General features: G+C 53.7%; 1 protein-coding gene across 4 annotated transcripts in view; it reads right to left on the reverse strand.

Annotated features, from left to right (window-relative positions):
* The window catches only part of TLL2 (tolloid like 2), a 94,877-nt gene extending 75,820 nt beyond the window's left edge, over positions 1-19,057 (reverse strand). For 2 of the 4 annotated variants that reach the window (XM_080400793.1, XM_080400790.1), the window contains exons 1-2: positions 16,914-19,057; positions 15,536-15,586 (exon numbers count right to left, since the gene is read on the reverse strand). In XM_080400793.1, the coding sequence (XP_080256919.1) occupies positions 15,536-15,586; positions 16,914-17,055 (193 nt within the window). In that variant the 5' untranslated portion in view covers positions 17,056-19,057. The remainder of the gene's footprint in view (positions 1-15,535; positions 15,587-16,913) is intronic. The other 2 variants (XM_080400794.1, XM_080400791.1) reach the window with 1 other exon arrangement.
* Between the last annotated feature and the right edge of the window lie 4,315 nt (positions 19,058-23,372).

The raw sequence follows: 23,372 nt of genomic DNA on the forward strand, positions 1-23,372 counted from the left end.
GCCTGCCTTTGAAGTGGGAAGTTGCAGTTTGACAAAAGCAGGGAGCAAAGGGGAGAGGGGACAGAACTGCTGTGAGGCAGTTGCCAGGATTTAACAGTGCCAGTAAGGTCTCCCTGCATTAGCCTTGCTCTGACACAGGAAAGCCCTTGTCTAGCTCAGGCTCTGAAAATGCCTTCCCAGCCCCAGGCAGACCAACGTCAGGAAAAACTGCAGCCCGAACAACTGCAAACTAGAAACTAGTTCCAGTTTCCTGCAGCCTTAAGCCAGGACTTGCCACGAGCGTCCTTAGGCATGGGCAGGAGGCAGGGTCACCAGCCCCTCTGGAAAAAAGGAAGGTTCCAAAAATTGGAAGTGGCTCATTCGTTGCAGGACATTTGTGCTGGGGCAGAAGGAGGACTCGGTGTTCAGGTGTTTGCTCCAGTGGCTGCTGGTTTTCAACACCTCCTGCTCCACCAGAAGATGCTGCAGACAGGGCTAGCCGAGCAGGAATGCTGGCGCGGTGTGCATCAAGGCCTTTTCCTTCCCACCATTAGCAGAAAGGATGAGCAGGGAGATCAGCCCTCTCAGGGCCGGCTCTGCATCAGTGGAAAGCAAAATGCAGGCACTTTCCAAAAGGGCTGCCCCTGTTGAAAAGTGCTTCCAGCTACTGAGCTGCTGTAGCAACCCAGAAACCAGCAGCAGCAGATCTGCTCCCCCTCCTGTCAGTTATCCCTCTGCAGCCACACCAACGCCCATCAGATGCCAGTGCTTCCTTGCACCTCGCACCAGATAAAAAACACCACAAAGCAGCATTGCCCAGCACGGAGGTCTTCAAGCCGTATCCCGATTCCCCTCCAGCTTTTGCACAGACCTGCAGTACAGCGGGGAGCAAACCTTTATCTGCTCCTGGTGCACCTGTGAGAGAGGACAGAGCTCCCTCACCACCGGACGCTGAATTGCTGAGAGCAGGCAAATCCACTGGTAAAAAGGGGTATTACCAGTGTCTAGAAGTCTGAGGAAGTTTACAAATGTAGTATTTAAGGTAGTCCAGAAAACATAACTCCATTCCCAACATACCATTCCTCGAACAAAGCAACCAACACATGACAATTGCTTCTCCACACTCAATTATACAAACAACTTCATGTCCACGTTTCAATCTTTTAACTGTCCTTTACTGCCCTGCGTTAATCTTCATCAGGCGCATCCCAATACTCCACATCCAACCAGTGTGCAGTATATGTACCACTCCTGAGATATGTCACTACGATGGAGGCTGTTGAACCACAATGCTGACAGAGGGACGATGTAAACATGTCAACCCAATTTTTATTTCACTCAGCCAGGAGGAAATTGAGAGCACCAAGATCCTTAAATTTTCGGCATCCTTAGCAGGAACCGCTGCCACAAGAAGATATTTGTTAGCACCACAAAGAAAAACCTTGCATCCAGCAGAGAGATGCGTAATTTGTATTTAATGCTGGCCAAGCAGGACAAGTATAGTTCATGGTGTCCCTTCGCATCAAAGGTGTCCCTACTGCAGGACACGGCACAGCTGTCACACAGGAACTGGGTGCTGTCAGATGGGGAACCGCTGTTTCCATGGCTGGTGATGGCTTCACATGCCAAGGCTGGTCTGGTCTCCCCACCAGGTCTGACTGCACAGGAGAGATCACAAGACCAGTGACAGAAGCTGGCACAACAGGTCGGAGAGCAAGGGCAAGGGGGAACACACCAAGTTCCAGTTTTCTCTGGGCTTACTGCTAGCAGCCCCTTTTACATCCACTCCCTAGACACTGAAAATCACTCACGACTCATGTGAAACCTCATCTGCTCCACTAGCGCCAGATACAGGGCAAACAGCCATCGGGAGGTTTGTGGAAGGCAACTCAAGGAATTTCACAGGTCCAGAGGGGATACATAAATGCCAAAATATTCCCCCAAGAGAAAAAACACCGCACTGTGTTATGTGCACATGCTTCTGCCATCAGCAGAGAATACTGCGTGTAGCCTTCCCGAATGAGTAGCACGGCCACTGCACGCTCTCCAGGCGACACCAGAATGAGGACAGGTTGTGAACTTCCACAAGCTAAAGTGCTCCTAGCAACTGCTCTTTAAAGCTGCTCTTCCTTCATCACCCCCAGCTCCTAAGCAGAACCCCAAACTAGCTGAAAACCAGTTATAAGTTCCCATAACCAAAGCGTCGCCCTGGACTGGCACGCTCTGGGCTCAGGGCGAGCCACGGGACACTCACCCGCAGTGCTGCCTTCGTACTTCCCTCGGCTGACACCAGCAGAGGATGTGCAGTTATCCTCATACCCCTCGCCTTCTCCTCCCCATCCAACACAGCTGGCTGAGCACTCCTAGAGATCTGCTACCAACTCTACAAAGATTCTCTTTTTCTTTCTTCTTAACCTCACCAGTTTGCCCGCTGACTGTCCACCTGATGACCACCACCAGCAGCCACCTGCAGATGCCACAGCACAGAGCTGCCTGACTACGTCCACTGTACAGCCACACCACAGCAGCCAAATGCTTAGCTGATACAGTAAAGAACAATGTTTTTATCATTTTTCCCAGGGGACCCGTAGAAAAGGCACAGAGTTCTTCCCTGAAATCAGGGCCATCGCAAACACAAGGTGCTCTCTGAAACCACGCCCCCAGCCACCAAACCCCACTGAAAACTCTAACACAGTAACAGGAGCTTCAAACTCCCAGCACAAGCAGGTGCCCTGATACTACAGCGGTGAGTACATCCCCTTCCCACACTGTCCTTCCTCCCACCACAGTTTGTTAGACGCTTCCCTGGAGAGGACAGGCGATGGGGGGAGCAGCAGCATGGACCTGCTGCGGCCATCCCCTCTCCACTGCCAGTAAATTAACGGGCACATTCAAAATCACCCCTCAGACCTGAGCAGGTCAGTACTCAGCTCCAAGCGTGCCACAGAGTGGCCCCAAGCCACTTCCACAAGGCGGGGAACGTGGCTGCTACTGCCCCCAGCGCTCCCCCTCCTCTCCCCCAGCATCGTCTCAGAGTTTTTAAAGAAAGGATTTTCTTGCAATAGCAAAGGACAAGTATTTTCTGCTATTAAAAACAGCTGTGCTTTTTATAAAGAAGCTCCCCAAGACAGTGACAACACATGGGAGGCTTTGGTCTAAAAGGAGACAAGAATGGAAACCGGTAGGCACCAGTACCTAAAGCTCCGCAGCACCTGGCGTGGTGACTCACACATGGGTAAGGGAAGAGTAAAGGGATGCTGCAGTCACTGCACACAGAGATGGCACTTCTCATCCCAAGAAGCTACGGATGCTAAAGCCTTATGCAGGTTCAAAAAGAAAACAGATTGAGACAAAGCTCTCCAAGATCATTAAAGACAACGAACCATCTCTCACCCTGGGACTGTGGAGTCTGCTACAGTCAGAGAGACTTTTTGGACATAGGACTCCGTTTCACCCTGCTTTTCTACACCTCCCTTGGCATCTGTAGTCAGCCCGATGGAAACAGGCTGCTGAATGTGTTCTGAGGCAAATCAGCAATTCGGAAGTATTAACAGTACATTTCTAAAGGATCATTTTATCTTTAGCAAAGCTCCAAATGTGAAGGAACAGATCTATAAAAGGCCTTTAGTGAGTATTTTGCAAGTGTTTATCCATACCTTTGAAATTCTGGTCTGAGCTGCCTTTGGTGGAAAAGGAGAATTTCTACAGAGGACCTTTAATAAAGCAGCAGGATGCAATCATCTCTCTGGGATGTTCCTAGGGAGGAGTCACAGTGAAACACGCAGTTCGGTGGGCACAGAGTGACAGGGCAAGGTGTGTAAGCAGGGAAGGAATAACGTGGTTACCAGCCGGGAAACTCCTGAACATGTAGAGCCACAGATTGGTCTCCGTGGCTGGAAAGCTCCTCTGATTCCCTCCACTTGTAGTTTTATGCTGACCCAGCTCAGAGAGCGACAATAACAGGCTGGATTGTTCCTGTCAAACCCCAAAGCACCACGGAGGGTTTCAGAAGGAGAAGGGGCGTTCAGAAGAGCTTGCTTTGCAGAGCCCGACTTCCAGGCAGCAAGAGGGCGAGAGGGAAAATGCAAGGCTGAAATCCCCCCCAGACACATTCAGTTTGTTCAAAGCTTCCAGCAGCGGGATTTAGCCTGAGCTTAAAGCAGTTCTCTGTGACTCTTTGTCACAGGAGTGTAGGTACAAACAAACAGGGGCTGGGACAAAGGGAGTCAACACACATTTTATTAGTAAAAAGTTAATCAGCTTAAAGTGTGCAACTAAATAAGCAAAGCTTACATTGAAGTGACCTGCCAAGAAAAGATGCCATGGAAATAAAGTTATAGGAAATACAATATACTCTCTATGTTCTTTTGTAATCCAGCATGATAAATATTCATGATTCTGGGTTAATGGGGTACCCAGCTCTTAGCCACCACAATAGTTTTTTGTTTATTCTCAAGACCATGAACTTTGGAACCATGAACCTGAATTTCAGGACTCCGCATTCATGCATGTTAGCAAAATTCGGGGCAAGGCAGGGGGATGGAGACAACGCCAGGACCTTGGCTTGTGACAGCGTAACAGACGTTGCTGGCGGGTTTTTGATAATGAGTAACCAGAGCCCCAGGATGCACAGGGCTGCTGGTGCATCCAGCACCCCCTGCCTCACCGCCAGCAGGAAGAGGAGAGATGAGGCACCACCTGCAACCCAAGCCCATCCCGCACTGCCAGTCCCCCCAGGACACTGCTCGTTCCAGTGCTGCGGAGCCCCACAGCACCCTCAGTCAAGTGGCAGTGCCCGCATCACGCAGCAGCGGCACGGAGCAGGGGAGGTCCGCTCCGTACACCGGCAGGGAGATCTGTATGCCCCTAGACATGATCCCTCCAGCCTTTGCATTGACTGAACGGGCACTCTGGCCTTCTGAAAAGTCCTGCAGGGAGACATCACCAAGCTCCAGCCCTGCACTCACGCCAGACAGCAAATGTCCTTCCAAGGCGTGTTTTCTAGAGTCCCAAAGGCTCCCACAGCCAGGCGCTCTCTTGACGGTGCCGCCTTCTGCCAACAGCAACGTTGCCAGCTTCCCCAGCTCTGCTACAAGACCTTCCAGCGTACCCACACCAACTTGTATTGACACTTACAGGTTACCATTCCCCTTTCAAGGCATGTTAGGAGTCTTTGGGGTTAATGAAGGACATGAGGAACTTTTTTTAAAAAAAGAAAAAGCGACCTAGAAACTGAAATTTCAAAACCTTGACAGCAACATGAGAAAAACAACTTTAAATGCTGAATCAAACGCATCGGAAGAATCTTGAGCCTCCTGGTTTGTTTCCCCACACTGGCTTACAGCTAGAAGTGAAGACTATGATCCCGTAAGGTCTTCAGGAGTTTCCTGCTGTATTTGGCTCACCAGAGTATCCACCCTCTTCCCTACAAAAGCTTCCCATTAGCTTTCCCCCCGGAAAGCTAATGGGGTACCTGAGGTGGCTGAGAGCTGGGTTCCCCTCACTCACATAACGTGGTGAGTGACTAATGCCAGCCTCCAAGCAGGCTGACACGAGGAGCCGGGAGCGCAGCTCTGCACACAGCACTGCGCCGCCTGCCCCCTGGCTCCGGCCATCGCTGACCCCCAGCGATTAACTGCCCATTTTAGGGAAAGAGCAGCCTGAGATTGGTCATTTAACAGGATCTGTTCTTCACGCCACTCCCTTCAGGACAGCCGAGGTGACAAGCCTCACCAAAGCGCGGCTGATTTCCCCTTCAGGGCAGAGCTCTTTGCTCCAACCAGCAGGGCCTGAGCAGCAGCAGGGCAGCCTTGCAAAGGCCAGACATTTCTTCAGAATGCGGCCTCCTGTAACAACACAAAAGTCTAAAAGAAACAACCACGCTCGCCTTAGACTGAGTTTGACACTTCAGTTGCAGGACTTCTACACAGGACCACCAGGAGATGTGTTAGAGGTGGCGTTTAGCAAGAACCATGGAAGTCAAGAGATTAATAAAGGTGAAAATGTACTTCTGGAAGGAAAACAATTTCTGCAACTGGTGAAATACCTGCCTCGAACCACAGAAAGGCTCTGTCTAAAAATCAAATACATCGGTAAAGAGCAACAGCCTTCTCAGAACTGAGGCATCACACTCAGAGGGCACGCATTTAGCATTTACCTTTGTAATATTTTATCTTTGTAATAGCAGCATTAGCATGAAGATGACTGTCCAGAGGGAGGAACACACAAACATGCACAGGAGGAGGGGAACTTGTTGGGAAGAAAACACTGTCCCCATTGCCTGTGCGGGGTTTTGCACAGAACAAACAGGGGACACCCCCGTGCCCTCCCAACCAGCTCCAAGGATATGCCTCTGCCCCTCACACTTGCCACAAACCACCTCCACAACAACAAGCCAGCAGGACAGCCCAGACCCAGCAGCTCTTTCCTTCTCACACCAAGCAGAGGTGTAGCTGTGAAATACAGAGGCACCACAAAAGCATCAACACCCAGCCACCGCCGCTGCCCAGGAGGACAGGAAGAACAAGCACACTCGGTGCTGTGAGGGTCTCCATTTCACACGTGCTTGCAAACCCCACAGCAAACACATCACACCTCTGCCAGGGGACGAGGGATTATACAATGGGCAAAATAGGCAAAAGGACAGAAAACGCTCTTCTCAACATCAAGAAAGAAAGAGGGCAGCCGGGAGGTTTTGCTCCTTATGTCAACACACCATTACTAACCAGCAGTTTACCCTGACAACAAAGCTTTCCAAGAAAAGGCAGAGGCTTGGGCACTTCAGCAATGGCCTTAGGAGACCCCAGCTCTCTGCCCAGGAAACAGCAAAAAAAAAACCCCAAAAAACCCCACCAACCCCAGCATATCACATATCACCTTCCTACTGAAGCATGACAAAGAAGAGAATATATGGCAGAAGAGGCCAAAGAGGGGAAAAACAGAAATCAATAGGATCTAACAGAGCGTGACAGAAAATCACTTCCCCCATAAAAAGAGGTTACTTGCCAGGTTAATGAATCTTTTCTGTTCTGTAGTTAGACACCCAGGAAATGGAAGGGGTCACAGGAGCAGTGTGGGTGGGAATGCAATCCTTAGAACAAGCTTTCAAGAACAATCAAAGGTTAGAGATTAAATCCAGGCAGCGGTCAACCGCACAACACATCAGCAGCTTGCTACGCAGGCCAGCTGCAGCTCAGAGCCTCACGGAGCAAAATGCACCTCCAACGTCAGCAGCGCAGCGCGTAGCAGGATTCACTCCCCAGGCAAAAACAGCCCCAGAGGCCACCCCAGGGGTCGGAGCACCCGAGCGGTGCCAGCACCAGCAAAACAAAATGGTCTGTGGGCCGCCAGTACCAGTAACTGCAATAGGACCGCGAAAACCAGATGGCACCAGAAGTCAAATAATGGTACAAATAGCCACGAAAGCTTTGGCCCCGTGGCCAAAATTTCTCAAAACTCACTTTTAACTGGAGAGCCGTGCCTCACTGGTGTCAGGAGGGCACAGGCAGCAGGCAGACCAAGAGAGAAGCGGCTGGACAATGGCCAGGTACAAGCTCTGGGGACCGCAGGAGCTTGAAGTACACCTAGAGCATCAAACACATCCAAAGGCAGGTGCGTCAGCTCTGAACTGCAGTTTCTTCTGGCTGGAGCCCCACTGACAGGCTCCATGGAAGAAGTGCAGAGCCTTGCTGTTTCATCGCTCCCTTGCCCACATCTAGCTTGAGCTGCTGGCAGGAGGTCACCCAAGGAACCGCTCTGCTTGGGCCCAAGACACTCAGCAAGGGAAGCGCAGGTGCCTGATTTCCATCCTCTCCAAGGCTAACTAACTCAGAGGTTGGTGTGTTAGGTTCCCCTGCTGCCTGCCAGGGTCATTTACCAGCTGCTGTTTCTCAGTCTGGAGCCTCTTGATGCCAGCACAGCTCAGCCATGCTGCTCCCCAATCTTCTCCTGCAGCCGTTGCCTCGTTTGCTACCCACCACCCACCCTCTGCAAGCAGACCAAACGCTGGCATCTCTGCAAGAGGGGTGGTTGACTTTGCAAGTCTGGTGTATTTAACTGTTTTTACATCTGGAGAATTTTAAAGCAAATGCCTTACTGAACCAATACCTTCATCACGCAGCATCCTGCCATCACACATCTCAGTGTGGATATTCCTCCACTTCCACAACAGGCATCTGCCCCTGGGGCAGGGCTGGGTCCTTCCATCAGGTAGGACCTTCCTTCATGGCTGGAGGGGGGCAAGGCACAGCCTGCCAATAAACTTCTCTCCTCCAAACCCCGATCTCCAAAATCAATAAGCAACCCCCAGCAGGACTCACCTGAAACTCCGCATGCAAAAATACCAGCCCAAACAGCTCATTTTGCCAAAGTTCTGAGCAAATGAGAACGCTGCTGGTTAGGCAACACTATCTGCGGGCAACACCAGGTTCAAAGTCACACTGGTGAGGAGTGGGAGAGGTGGCACCCCCAGCTATGGCACGAGAAGTGGAGAAAGGTAATTCTCAGCACCCTGCAGGACCCTATCAACCAGCTTCTGATAAGGAGACAGAGGGACTCAACTGTACTCCAGCACTACTAACTCCCAACAGGAGGAGCCACAACACCCAGCAGCCCTGGACTTCCACCTCCAAACTGCAGTGCGGTTTGCTTTGCAGACAGCTTTGGGGGTTGTGGACGGGAAGGTTAAGCAGATGCTTTTTGCTTGGGTGCTGACATTTGCACGAATACAAAATGACTAGAGAGGATGTGAATTTCCGCTCAGGTCTAAAGCTGAGCTGATTCATGGGCCAGCAGCAGCTGCGGGTCTCTCACAGTCTGTATCAGTCAAACCAGAGGGTGATTTACCAGCGCTGGGGCTTTGTGTGGGCTCCCTTCTCAACACGCAGCTAAAGATTTCTCTCTATTCCAAGCTGGGCTGACACAAACTGGCCAAGAAAGAGCAATCAATCATTGAGAGTTCTTTAATCAAGGGCTTCCTTGCACATTCAAGCAGTTTCTATTGACAGGGAACCTTCCTGTTCAGGAAGCGCTAGAGTGGATCAAAGTACAGGCGCCCTTGGAGATCAGCATTTCTGGGAGCTCAGCTACAACAAAGCAGGGGGGACAGCGATGAGGGACCAACAACCACCAAACAAAGGAAACCAGAAGACCTAGTAGTTGAAACAAAACAACAGCTAGTTTCTGCTCAATCATCCATCCCTTCTGTGCAGCTAAAGTGCTTTTCAGCACTGGCTGGAAGCAGTTTTCCTGCAGGTTTGGACCTGCAATACTCCCTCCCAAGGTTGACCGTCTCCAGAAAGCACACACAGACCTCCCTGGCAGGTCAGCACCAGCTCCTTGGCACAGACAGCTCTGGGCTCTGACTCACAGAAGCCGGCCCCACTGTTTCCTCCTGGTTTCTCAAGGGAAGGGGACATGGGCACAGCACCCGAGCTGTGTCAGCAAACCGCCTGTCCTACAGAATGGGCTTGCTGTGCGCAGCAGGCAAAGGTGCAGCAGGGTGCACGGCTGCTCTTAAAGGAGCGAGGATGGAGGAACCTGCTGACTACAGGGAGAACAGCATGAGCCACTGCTGGGGTGGGAGAGGCAAGAGGCTGCCCCACAGCCTGGGGGAGAAAGCATCGCCATCGCAGAACACCTGGGGCAGAAAGCAGAGAAGGAGTTGAGCAATCCTCAGGGACCGGAGAGAGCTTCAGGGAAAGGGAGACGGGGAACATCTGAAATGGATCGGTCGGAAACACAGAGGGAAGCAGGCAGAGAGCCCAAGGGTCTGCAGCAAAGGCAATGGGGAAAAAAAGGGAAATGGATATATTGGAGAAAGGAGACTAGAAAACCCAGCTTATCAGGCACGCAGCGCCTGCAATTTCCCCAAGTACGAACGCGTGAGCCTGAACACGCTGCAGCGGTATCGGCAGCCGCACAGCTCTTCCCCAGGCTGGGGCAGCAGCCGCTCCCCTGCCAGACACACACCGGCACAGCTTCAGCAATGAGAGAGAGGCGGCTTACCAGGAGAACACAGCCAGCTCCTGTGCCAGCCGTCCAGCAAAGCACAGGCACGCTACGCAGGAGGTCGGGACAGGAAGAAAATAAAAGCTCCGAGTACAACTGCAAAGGTAGAATATAATTACACAAGTGCCTTGAACCAAAATCCTCAGCTTTGTGGAGTTCTGAAGCCTAGAAGACCTGCAGCACAGCTCCTGAATGCCTTGGTCTGGGGCTGTATGAGTTACTGATGGTGCCCCAGCACACCTGGGGAAGCAACAGGCTTCACTGACGGCACCTGTGCAGGCTGCGGGCAAGGGCAGGCACCGGTGAGCTGCACCCAGGCTGCACAGCTCATAAAAACTCTACAAGGTCTTCGCAGAGAGATATCCATTACACCTCCAAGCGCCTCTTCCCCATCCTACCAGCCTTATTTAGGAGGGTGAAAAAAAGCCTGCTGTCCTAAATTTGCCCATCCCTTGTCCTGCCTATTGCTAAATCCCAAGGTGGAGGTGTAGCACTCAGTGTTGTATCTCATGCAGAGCCAGCACACCCTAAGAACCGTCAAAGACCAAGCATGTTTTTGTCAGATCCCACGTAGACAGCTAAATGCTGCAAAGACTGCCAACCCGGATCTCAAGTGCTTCTTTTCCCCAGCGACTGTAAAGTTTTGCTCTCGAATTCCCCAGGCCAACGGCTTTTCTACCGGGGAATCTCAGCTGCAAGAAAATGGTTGGCAGTTATTTTTTCTTTAAGCCATGGCCATTATTAGCTTGTGCTTGGCTAGGGTTAAAATAAAAGCCACCTCAAAACTCTCCTTTGAGGAGGAAGCTTCTGCTGCAGCTCCACCTCAGTGCAAAACACAGTCACCCCGATGGCAAATGGCTGCATCTCTGGACGCGTGTGAAGGCAGTGTCTCCAGCAGCCCTCGCCCACCTGTTTTCCGTTCTGCAGCTGCCTTCGCCCCGCCAAAGCAGGTAAATTAAAGACTGGATAGTCTGTTCTCTCATGCTTTCCCAGACCACCCAAAAAGTCTCAGTCAACTTCCTCCTCGAGCATTTAACCCTTCCTGCAACCGACTAGGGGAAAAACATCAGGGGGATCATTGCTGGCAAGAGCTTTCGCCTTCCTCCCTAAATGTCTGCAGCAGCAGCGAGGAGCCCACCGACTGGGTTATGTCCCAGACTCTTCTCTCAAAGCACACGTGTAAGCATTGGTGGCAAAGAAAGGATGAAAGAAACTTTCTTTTCTGGAAGCCTACATGGCTCCTAATGTCAGGAGAGCAGGACTCGGCTCCCAGCACGGCCATCGCCAGGTGGACTGCCCTTGGGTAAACCCTGGGCTCCCACCTCCATCTTCTGCACCTCAGAGGCACCTGCACTGCAGCTCACCTGGGCTTTCCACTCCAGCTCACAGGCTTCAAAGCTTTATGGAAAATCCATAAGATGAAGATAAGATTCTGGGATTCCCAGGCTAAGGGCAGGTTGGCTCGTGCCCTGCTGGTGCTCCCACCATTGCCAAACCAAGCAGGAACCTGTGAGCCTGCAGGAGCACCCTCCTGAGAGCTGAGGGGGCTGGACCCACACCACAGCCCACAAAGAGCTTTCAAGTTGCCCTGCTAAGGTGACCGACCTGTGCTTCCAGCACAGAAAATCCCACCAGCACCCCCCTCAAAACCCGATCAATAGCCGAGCCACCTGGACTTTGCAGATACTCTCTTCCCTTTTCTCATTTGATCCCCCCCTCAAGGCTGTCAGATCCTAACAGCTAATTCCTCAGTTGCCCACAGAAATGTCTGCACGCCACTTCAGATGTTTGCACCGCCACCCAAACTGGGTTGCTCCTCCCAGATGGAAGGCGCTGTTGCCTGTACCGGGGGGAGCTCGGAGGGACAGGACGACAGCCAAATGCTATTTACGTCCCTCTGTGAGAGCTGCTCAGGACAGCGCCCAGGGCACAAGACCCCTGGCATGGGGCATTTAGAAGCCGGTGGATCAAATCAGCAGGTGAAGAAGGAACATGGATGCACAGTGGTACCCTACAGCTGGGCAAGCAGCATCCATGCTTGAAGGAGCTGTGGTTTGGCTGGAAAAGCTGCATCATCGCTGCCAAACTGCTTCTCTAACAACTTTTCTAGGGATAAAAAAATGGGAGAGGTGGGACTGCTGCTCAGCTCCCTAATGGTACCCCCTCACACCTCTTGCCCCCGTTCTTCCCCTTCTACACACTCCGCAAAATCCATAGAGACTGACTCCCTTTCCAGGTGCTATCCCCCAGCTAGAGCCCTGCTCCCACTCCGCAGCCTCCCCACGCTGGGCTCTGCCTGCTCTAGAGCACCCACCCCCAGCAAAAGCCATCTCTCCGATCAAAGTCTCGCGGAAAGGAGCTGAACTGGCTTGCACGGCTCATTTGTATCCACCTGCGATCCCTGATCACTCCGGCTCTCCCCAGCCACGCAAACCCTCTTGGAGGGTACCTGGGACATGCTGAGGCAGCCAGAGCCCGGCCTCAGGAGCAGACAGCCCCACAGGCAGATCTGCCCTCTCCTGACACCAACGCCTGTGCGGAAGAGAAGCACCACATCACCCGTTTGGCACGGGGGTCGAGGCGTGCAGGCTGGCCCATGGCCAGGCTCCTCGCTGTGCAGACACAAGGTGTCAGAGCAGAATAAATGGCCTCACCAAAAGCAGGCAGAAACAGGGGGCTCCAACACAGGACACCCCCAGCAGCCCCCACCCTGGAAGATGTGCTACCAAGGGACATGCCAGGCCCTGGGAAGCAGTGCTGCACCTCCAGCTCACCAAGGACAGAAGGTACCATGCCAGGAGCCAAAGTTCCCAGGAACCAAGATGCTGAGAGCAAATCACAGCTTTTTTTCTCCACACCTGCTGATTTGGCAAGTGGAAAAGAGCCTCGTCACAGGCTTGCTGCTGGAGGGAAGGGGGTCATGGAGCTGTAAACATCCACAGGATGAGTCACCCAGCACCCAGCTCTCCTTCCCATTTATGTCTCCCACTTCCCGCTGCTGACTTAAGTTGACCTATACCATCTCCACAGAGGTCACTTTGAACCTCAGAGATTCTGCTCTTCACCTCAAATTAAAGTTCATATAAGCTTGCACCAAAATAACTACCCGAACAAATTACAGCCTGTTTAATTCCTTTGGTTCCAGTTTGCCTGAGGAGCCCCAGAAGGATGCACTTGTTCTGTTCACCAGCACTCACAGCTCTTGCTGCTGCCTGCCTGTCAGGCAGCCACCCTCAGATCGGCACCCTGGCCTGGGCATCCTTAGCTGGACCCTCCAAGCAGCAGATCTATCCAACGCACATGCCGGGCTTACGGACATGTAACGGAGCAGATCCGAGCAGAAACCTTTGTACTGTTCCCTTTGAAAAGCCCCAATAAGCTGCAATGCTCAGCAAAAGCCACCTGGCAGCATCAGCACTGTCACCTGCCCCGGCAAATCAACCTGGCTGCCCTGCCTCAGCTGCCCCTTTGCCAGCCACTTGGGCATCTTCCCCTCTTTCCACCCTATCAAAAGGGCAGGGAAGCAGACACAGGTTAGGAAAAGGAACTGCTGAACAGCTAGATTGCAGGGGCTGAGCAGCAGTGGAGTTACAGCCCATCAGACGCAAACCCTGCTAACTGGGCACCTTTTACACCAGTAGCCCAGCAGCTGCAGCGACTGAGGAGATTGCTGCCCCATGCCGTCTGTCCTGCCCCACCGCTAGAGATCCTTACCCCTCAGCTGACGCAGCAGAGAGGAGCGTGTGCCAGGCTTTTCTCTCCCAGCCATCAGCAGCCTGCACTTGACCTCAGGACACGCGCGGCAGGGGTGAGGAACTGGCAAGCTCTCACTGCACAACCTGCCAGACCTAAATCCATCACGGCCCCTGGGTCACCGCCATTAGCCTGCAGCAAAAAAGGAGTAAAGCACTACAGTTCTAACAGCTTTGGAAAGCATGTAAAAGTGGAGCAGCAGTTTGTCTTTGCAACGGGCTAAGAGCCTGCATACAGCCCGCAGGCACCAGACTGCACCGGAGCCCACACTCACAGCAGCAGTGGGGGCACCACCACAAGTCTCACAGTGCCAGCTCTGCTTCCACAAACCAGCAAAAACTTTCCCTCACAAAACATGCTGGGCAGCTGAGCTTTTCACAGCAGGCCTGCCACCATCGCCCTCTCACCGGTCACGCCTCTAGACAGACTGACGCTGTCCCAAAACCCAGGCCCAGGGAAGTCAAGATGAGCTGTCGCTGCTACAGCACATCGGGGACAGAGCACAAGGGGTTTTCTGCACAGGTGTTTGCCAACAGCCCTGACATCGCCAGTCTTGGAGGGGTGGCTCCACTAGAGGTGTCTTCACCTCCTCTCATGCACAGAAATGGACATCTTCACTCGTTAATCTTGGCTGAGCTGACCCTTTGGGATGGCATTTGCAGCAGCGAACATCTGCCTAGCTCTGTGGATGGTCTAGTCCTAGAAGAGGAGGGAGACTGCAAAGGCAAGGCAAGGGGACGCAGGGAGGCAGGGTCTAACACGGGTCCACATGGCACAAGTCCTGCTGGCTTTGTTTTGGGGCTGACTTTAAAAACCGGAGCCATTCAGTGCCCCGGGATAGGTGGGTGGCATGTAAGGAGTGCCTTGTCCTCAAAATGCCCTGCGCCTGAGGTTGGTAGAGCCCACATGGAGAGAAATTGGACCAGAGAGGCAGGAGGCACAGCCAGCCAGGACAGACCTAAAGAGCCAGCGCCTCTTTCTTCTGCAGAAGACCAAAACTTCAGAAAACCAGTAACAGTGCTCACCGGTCAAAACGGTTGCAGCCGAGCAGAGGGCACCGTGCTGCCCCACACCCGCACAGGCTGGGCGACACAGGCAGGTTTACGGGGCAGTGCCGAGAGCCCAGCGGGCTGGGGCAAAGCCAGAGCGGCACCGGGCTGGGCTGCCGGCAGCCCCCACCACAGCCAGGCGTGTGCGGCGCTGCCAGAAATGCCAGCAAGGCACCAGGCTCCAGCAAAGCACCGCCTGCCCTCCAGAGCTCTCGCTCAGCCCTCCCTTTCCACTGGGAAGACGACACTGGAAAAGTATTAGAGGCAAATGCTGAGAAGTCAGAATTTCTGCCCCCGATCCTGGCTGAACTGAATTGACGGGAATAACGCAGAGAAGGTTTTTCTGCCCACCAGGAGAGGAGGTAAAGGCACACAATGAAGGGAGGCTGGCATCGGCAGTCCAGGCTCTTGTGTACGTGCAGAAGTGGGAGGCAGAAAGCCTGGAAGATGGGGGACCACAGGAGAGAGAAAGGGTCTTACAGCAAAGGCAGGTAAACACCAGGTTGGGGAAATAATTTTTTTCCCCCTGTCCTGCCACAAGTTCCTGTCTGATGTAGGTAAGTCAAATAAAGTAAACGTTCTCTGCGTGGTCCATAAAGGAGCATTCCTCACCCTCCACATGCTTGCCCTGGCAGGAATACCCAACGGTCCCCAGTGCAAGCAGGGCACACCAGAGACGATGCTGTACTTTCTGGGGACAAAACAAGGATAACACATTTTCCGATGGGAAGGCCAAAGCACTGTACCTGCAGCTCTCCAGGTCTGAGCCATAGCCGTATCTCTAACAACTAGTTTCACTGGAAAGAGAGAGAGACGGATTCATTACCATTTAGAAGGAGACACAAAGACAGTAAAGCATGTTTGGGTGGGCTGGGTCCCATATTGACTAAAAGGAATTTTTAAAAAGCCACCAAACCACGTATCAAATCACTGATGAGTTAGATCAAGGGAATGTTTCTTGCAAAAAATACTCTGTGAAGAGGACTGCGCTGAATTTTGCAATAAAAGCCCCACACACAGCATAGCCCGCGTGCGAGGCCAGTTAAACAAGTAGCTGTGCTGGGCAGGGGGCCTCTGGGAGACGCCGCCTTGGCTGAGCTCGTCTCTGCGAGCAGATACGGCCGCGGGTCCCCTACAAGCGGCCAGGAGGGAGCTGATAACACGGGAGGCTATCGCAACGGACAGCGGGGACAGCGGGGAGAGTGCCGGGGGACAAAGCCCTGGCTCGAGGCAGACCAAGGCCACCGCACACCGGCTCCTTCCTTTTCTCGATTCCTGCGTTATTAAGAAAATAGGACTTCGTGCAAAGTTATCCATAAAGGGAACAAGGCTGACGAGGCACCGACCACCGAATTCCCGGCGGCGAAGCGATTCGGAAGACGGTCGCCGGATCCCAGAGGAGCAAGAGGCACACCGGGAGTGCCCCATCCCCCGCTTCCAAAGGGAACCCGGGGGTCGCGTCCCCTTCGAATGAAGACATTAGGGATGACAGAAGCTCTCGGAGAAACCAAACGTGTGAGGAGGGTCCCAGCGGGCTCGGGAGCAGCCCAGTGCGGTCTAACAGCAGAACGGAAAACTGGGGAAAAGGGATAGCGGGCGCCGCCGGGGCTTCGGAGGAATGCGGGAGCCTGCACCCGGGCAGCGGCGGGGGGGCGGCCGGTGTGGGGCTGCCCGCGAGGGGCCGGTGCGGCCCGGTGTCCCCCGCCGCCTCCTGCTTTCCCCCCCGAGGACCGGACCCCGGGACAGGTTCAAACGGCTGCCAACCGGCTGCACAGACGCACAGAGAAAGCTGCGGGGGGGGCGGGACACACCAAAGCCCCACCGGCGGCAGCGCCCGCTCTCAGCCTCCCCGGGTAACAGGTGGGGGGAGCCCGGGGCCGGGGGGAGCGGGGGCGGCCCCGCTCCTCAGCCCCCGCCGTGCCGCGGCCCGCAGCTAACGGGGCAGGGGGTCCAGGCTGGGGGGCGGCCGGGAACCCCCGCACCGGCGGGGTTGGGGAGGAGGCACGGGTGCCGGGGGAGTCCCGGCCGGGGTGGGTGCCGGCGGGGCACCGAGCAGCGCCCGGCGGTGCCACCTGCCCGCCACCGCAAACTTCTCCCGGAGTTGCATCCCACCCGCTCCCCTACCGGCTTTGCAGGGGTCGCGGTACTCCACGGGCTCCCCCGCCGTCCCCGGCTCCCCCCCCGCCGCGGCAGGCGGCCCGGCGGGCGGCAGCAGCAGCGGCAGCAGCGGCAGCAGGCGGCGGAGCGCGGCGGCCCCGCGGCACATAGCGGCGGCGCGAGCGGCGGGCTGCGGGCTGCGGGCACTGCCGGGCCCGCCGCGCCGGGGGGCGGGGCCGCCTGCCACTCACCGCGCCGCGGCCAATCGCCTCCGCGCTCGCGCCCCCGCCCCGCCCCCGGAGGGCCCAGGCCCCCCGACCCGGGGAGCTGCTCCCGCTCCCGCCGCCGCGCTCGGGCGCCGAACCAGGCGGGGGAACGGGAGCGGCAGCAGCATCGCGGGCTGCTCTCCTTCGTCATCTTCATCATTCGCAGCTTTCTCAGTGCTTTCACCATTTCCATCGTTTTCTCTTTTTCACCGTTTTCATCATTGTCTTTTTTCACCATTTTCACCCTTTTACTATTTTCATAATTCTTTCATCATTTTCTTTTTCATAATTTTTTCTTTTTTCATCATTTCCTTTTTTCTTTTTATATTTTCTTATATTATCTTTTTTCTTTTTTAGTCTTTTTTGTCATTTTTATTATTCTCTTTTTTCATAATTTTCATTATTTTATTTTCCCATCATTTTCATCTTCTTTTTCGTCATTTTAATTTTCTTGATTTTTTCATCATTTTCATTTTATTTTTTAATCATTTTTACTATTTTCATTATTTTTACTATTTACATTTTTTAAGTTATTATCATTATTATTATTATTTTCTCTCATGATAACCATCACTTTGGGGGCAGCCAACGAGAAGCAGCTCACCCGCTGCCAGCAGAAACAACATTTCCCACTGCAGCCTCAGACCCTGCCGTAAGCACAGCTGCGAGGCCGTGGATGGAGAGAAAGGAAAAAAAAAAAAACCAAGACCGGGCACAACGACCCAGGCCGGGACAAAGCGCCCGGGCAGCACCCACCTCCCAGGGCTGCTGGGGGGGCTCTAGGCTGGGGGGTGGCAGGCAGGTGGGTGGGTGCGAGGGGGAGCCCGTGCCATGGCCCCCCTCCCCAGGCTGCAGTGTGTCCTGGGCAGCGCTCACTGGGGGGGTGCAGCCCGCAGCATGGGGGCCCCCCACGCACCATGGGGTACAGCACAGTACGGGGTAAAGCTTGCAGTGTGGGGTACAGCCTGCAGCCCCCACTCACCGTGGGGTACAGCCGGTAGCAGCAATACAGCCGCTTAGCAGATGTGGCATCAGGCAAGGCCAGCATGGGGCTATGCTGGTGATGACAATTGTGCTAGCCAGTGCGGGGTCCTTGGGGTGACCCCATGGCCCCCCTGTGCCTCTCTGCCCCTTCGGCCACCCCCTCCCACTCTCCACCGTGGGACCCTGCAGCAGTGCCCCCTGCACTGCTCTGGCCCTCGAGCAGATGGTGGCTCGCCAGCAGCACCCATAAAGTCGTTGCTCCTGGCCTCCAGCAGTGGGGGAAGCCCCAGAATGGAAAGGCACGACCTGATTCAAGCATCTCCCTGGCGGTGGCCCAGGCTGCAGAAACCTGGTCCTGCCTCCCCTCGCCCCCCTGCCACCCCGTTTCATATTGGCTTCCCAGAGAAGATAAAGCTGGGAAACAAACATCCTCTCCCAACCTTCACAGAGGCCAAAAAGGCTGCATCAAACCCTGGCATGAGGACCACGGCAAAGGCTCCACTGATCGAACGCACTAAAGTGTTCTATAGCCGGTGAAAAGCCCGTTGGGTAAAGGCAAAGACCCGTCGGGGGGGAGCACGTGGGAGAATCCCCCCGAGGGGCAGGGGGGCCGGCGGGAGTTGCCACTTTCCCTCCCAAGCATCACGTTCTCCATCGATGTTCTGTAGCACCGAGGAGGCACAGCCCACACCCCAGACCTGCGCTTAGCCTTCAACACCAGCCGCTCTGGCAACAGCTGAGCAGAAGACACACTGCGTTTCCTCCGCTTTCTGCTTCCAAGAGAGTCCCAGAGGATCAAGGAAGAAACCCTAAGGACAGGGATCAGCAGGGGGGAGAGTCTGGGTCACCCATGAGGGAACATCCCAGGCTGCGCTGGGCGCTGTCACTCACAGGGCAGGAAAAGGAAACACACGTGGGAAATGCCTCGGATTTTCTCTGGCCAGTCTTGGCAAAACAAGAGGAAACCAGGAACAACAAGAACACATTTCAATGGGCTAGTCAAGGCTGTGACCAGGACTTAGTGCTAACACCGGGCAGCAAGCCAGCTGCCTGGCCACCTGCTTTCCCTGAGGATGCCCATTCTAGACCCTCTGCCCTTCACTCCTCCTGCCGGTGGTCACCAAGCTGGAGCTATAACACCAAACCCACCTGTTGAGATCAAGCATAGAGACTATGGGCACCTTGTGCAGGAGCCCTGCGGGAGTGCCAGGCTCGCTGAGGTCTGAGACACAGCTGCCCCATCCGCTGAGGCACGCCCCGAACAGAGATCATGAAAGAAAGGCAATTTTGGAAACCACTTTGGCACTCCACGCCTCAGGGGCATAGAAGCATCTTGCTGCTGCTCCTGCTTTCACCACCATAGCAGAAGATTACCGGGGGGTTTAGGTACCACTCTGGAAGCCCTGAGCTGAGATCTGTGTGGAGGACAGACGAAAAGACAGTGGACCTCTCTGCATCTGTAAAGGAAGAACAAGCATCAGCCAGAGCACGGAAGGGTTATGTTTCAAGCACGACTTCTACCAGTAGAACAGAGAAGCCCTGGAGCAGATTGCCGTGAAGAATGACGGGAGTTTCCAGCACTGCAGGTTTTTGAAGAGGAATGTAGACAAACACCCATCAGGATAAACTTGGTAAGGTAACCAGATCAGTTCCTTGAGTTTTATGCTGCGCATATACACGCTAGCCCTAACAACGTTCACTTTTTCTGCAGTAGGTTGCTACTTTCTGTGGTTTTGTCAGACAAACAGTGGAGCCCAATGATTATTTTAAAAGGAAAGGCTGATTGCCCCCCTGTGCTTCAGAAGAACCCCTAGTTCTTGCAAGAGAACGGCATGAGGTGCTCTTCATTCTGTGGAGAGGGTCCTGGCAGTGCTGCCTCCTGAGAGGGTGTGGGAAGCTGCAAAAGAAAAGCCTGAAAGCCTGCGAGGGTGGGTCAGCAGCTTCCTCCATTGGCATCACTGAGCAGCGGCGCGAGCACTGCCCTCGTCCGCAGCGTGGGATCCGGGCAGTCACCACTAAGGGCAAAATCTCCTGACCCCATGAACACTGTTTGTTAACCTCTTCCAGGATGGCAACCTACGTTGGTGAGCCCAACCTCTTCTGCATACAGAAGCTCTGTTACAGATGTGGATAGACTTATGAGAAGACATCCTACAGCTTTAAAGGAGGAAGGGAGCAAAATCAACTGTGGATCTTTACTTGCACAATCAGAATGAGCCTGTGAGGGAGCTCAGAGGAGTCTGTTACTATTGCCCACACACAAACAAAAAAGCCACCCCGCTACAGCAGGCTCTGGAAATCCCGAACATGCTGCCCGGCCCTTCCAGAAACGGCTGTCAGTACCCACTGTGGTGCTTTGCAGCAGGCAGCCAGAGCAGTGCACTGGGACGACTGCTGCCTGCCCTTCACGGGATCGTTCGTGTCGCCTCTGTTGGCAGGTGCCACATCAGCGCAAACAAGGGACATAACAGCCCTGGGAAAGTCTCTTTTCCATCTGAGCTGGTAAAGCAATAAGTTTCACGCCAGCAGCGCAGCTGATGGCACCAACAGTCAACCATCTGAAAACAAAACGATCCGTATCCATCGCTGCCAAGGGCAGCCTTTCCCTGGGCAGGATCCCCTCCCGCCCAACGCATGCAAACAACATCCGCCGCCTTTTCAAGCCTCACTGAGCAAGAATGCACACAGCTCTTTCCGAGCAGCATCCACAAGCAAAGCTGTGCGGGAGCTACTTGGCGCTGAGGGAATATCCCTGCACACAACATGTCTCGAGGCCAATACACACACACCAGTTTGTTCGCTCTTCCACAAGACCTGCTTCCTCCCTGCTGCCAGCACTTGGGTCCCTCAGATCTAACAAAGCGATGGAGGCACCACACCTTGGGGCCTGTCCCACTGCCGGTCCCTTGGCCATCCCCAGGTTTACATACAGAGATGGCCTCCCCTGGTCTCCCTTTGCTCCCCAAATGTGGTAAAATAATTCTTCCCCCAGGCACATGACCACTGCGAGGGCAGGTGGAGCCCCGGGGAGCTGGAGCACATCCCTCTGAACCCGGAGCGCTCTCCTCCCTCTGCACTTCCCGTACCCCTCGCCCTGCGCACACCTACTGCGGTGCTTCGGCTTTGGTAGGGAACCACCGTGGCTGCAGCACCATGGGGCACCCTGAGAGCCATCACCTCCCTCTGCCTCGCGACACCCTAGCGAGGGCTCCTGCACCCTGCGGGGACCCTTACAGGCTCCCACCCCGGTGAAGCCTGCTCACTTTCCCCATCTCCTCTTGCCCATTCTCCCCACCCTGTTCGCACCAGCGGTCTATTGCTCTTAACTCCCCCATCACTCCTGGGGTCACCCCCTCCCAGGACACCCCCTCCTTCACCAGCTTGACCACAGTCATTGACAAATCCAGCTGATAAAATGCATCTTGCCCCCCATCCCCCCCACTCCGCCCCCCCATTTCAGTCTCTCTTGCAGTAGGTTGGGGAGGGGTGCTCATTTTTTTTTTTTTTTTTAACCAGTTTTATTGCACTGCCACCCAGGAAATACTTCTCGCAAGGTTAAATGATTCACTGCCCAGAAGGAATCTTTACAGGTGCTGACACATACGTGCTGGAACGTGTTCCAAGGGCTCTGAGACCCACTGTAGAGTGCCCGCTGCAGCCACGGGCATGTCCACCTGTGCATTAACAGCCCTGATCAAACAGCACAGCCTGGCCAGGCATGAGCAGCGAGGCTTTGGGAAGCTAGGAGGAAAAAATCCCTTTCCTCACCAAAGCAGCTGTGGACATTGAGCCACATGCGGAAGCTCCAGCCGCCTGGGGGGTGTTTTTGAGCCACAGTCAAAGACAAGCTGTGGGGGGCAGGGAGCGAGAGCTGTCTCACCTAAGTACTAATTTTGACTTGAACACTGGCTCCCACATTGAGGCAGGTCAAACTGGTGTTTCATTAGAGCACTTAAACCCATTTCCAGGGGTCGTGCAGGAGCCAGCTGCACCTGGCCAGCACTGAGCAACATTGTGGTTTCGGCGAGGCAGGAGGGCACAGGAACACCTTTGGAAATGCATCCATCAGTTCAAAATCCTGAAAGGCAAATCCACTGGTCTTTCCAAAGTGTTTTTTGCCATAGGGAAAAAAAAATCTGTCTTAAATCATGTTTTTCTCTCTCCTCGGACAGATTTGGGAAAGTAAAAACATTTCTCCAAGCCTCTGCTACAAGAGGAAGACGAGGTAAGCTGCACTCACCTGCTCACCCGCAGGCGCCCTTCAGAGGCCGGCAGCCTGTGCTGCCCGAGTTTGGGCCGTTTCACAACGGTGGGCAGACATTTAATGAATCTCTCACAAAAGCAGAGATGCTGCTCCATGGACAATTGCCTTTGAGAACATCGCTAATTACAGTTTCTGCACAGCAGTTCCATATGTACGTTTATCTGTAGTAACATCATCCAAAGCACAGAGCTGGCTGTGGCATGGAACATGCAGGTATTTCCCCTTGTTAGGCAAGTGCTGTTCTAAAATAGGTTCCTCTCTACATGTCACTCTTTAGGTGGCCCAAAAGAGGAACAGCAATTTCCTTTTTTGTTATCTATTTTGCTATACATACAATTTTAAAATGTGGTACCTTCCAGATTCAAAGGTGGGCGTTGGATCACTCTCTAGTAGCGAGATAAACAGGGGAAAAAAAATCTCAGCAAAAATCAACTTTCAGCTAAGTAATTCAAATTACTAAAAATGATTCTGGTGTCCAAATGCAGAACTTAAGCAACCTAAACCAGCATCTCTTTGGTATTTTATTGTAAGTCTCCAATTCTTGCAGGTAAATGTGTCTCTGCCTCTTTAAAACTGTCAAATCTCTTTACAGAAGGCAATGTTCACCAATTCATCTGCCAAATCTGGCCAGGGATTGGTAATGAGGAGAAAATTTCCATCCCATTCTTGTAGCTACACCTCTGTAGCAAAGCAAGCCTCGCGCTGAGCTAATAAAATAATCCATTTTCCTAAGCCCAATAAAGTGATAAAGCTAAACCAAGACCAGCAGTTCAGAGTCAACGAATAATGTAAAATGAACTCAAAGGAAGGTTTCACCTCTAGTAGCCCAGAACACCACCGTACCTTCTCTAGCGCTTTACTACATCACAGAACTCCAGAATTCCTGGGACAAACCTTTGGGAAGCGAGAAGGAGCAGCCACAGACCCTTCCTGGAGTTCAGTGCTGCACCACAGGCATAAGCACATCTCGTG

This window comes from Falco punctatus, assembly GCF_963210335.1.
Source record: "Falco punctatus genome assembly, chromosome: 9".
NCBI classification, from domain to species: Eukaryota; Metazoa; Chordata; class Aves; order Falconiformes; family Falconidae; genus Falco; species Falco punctatus.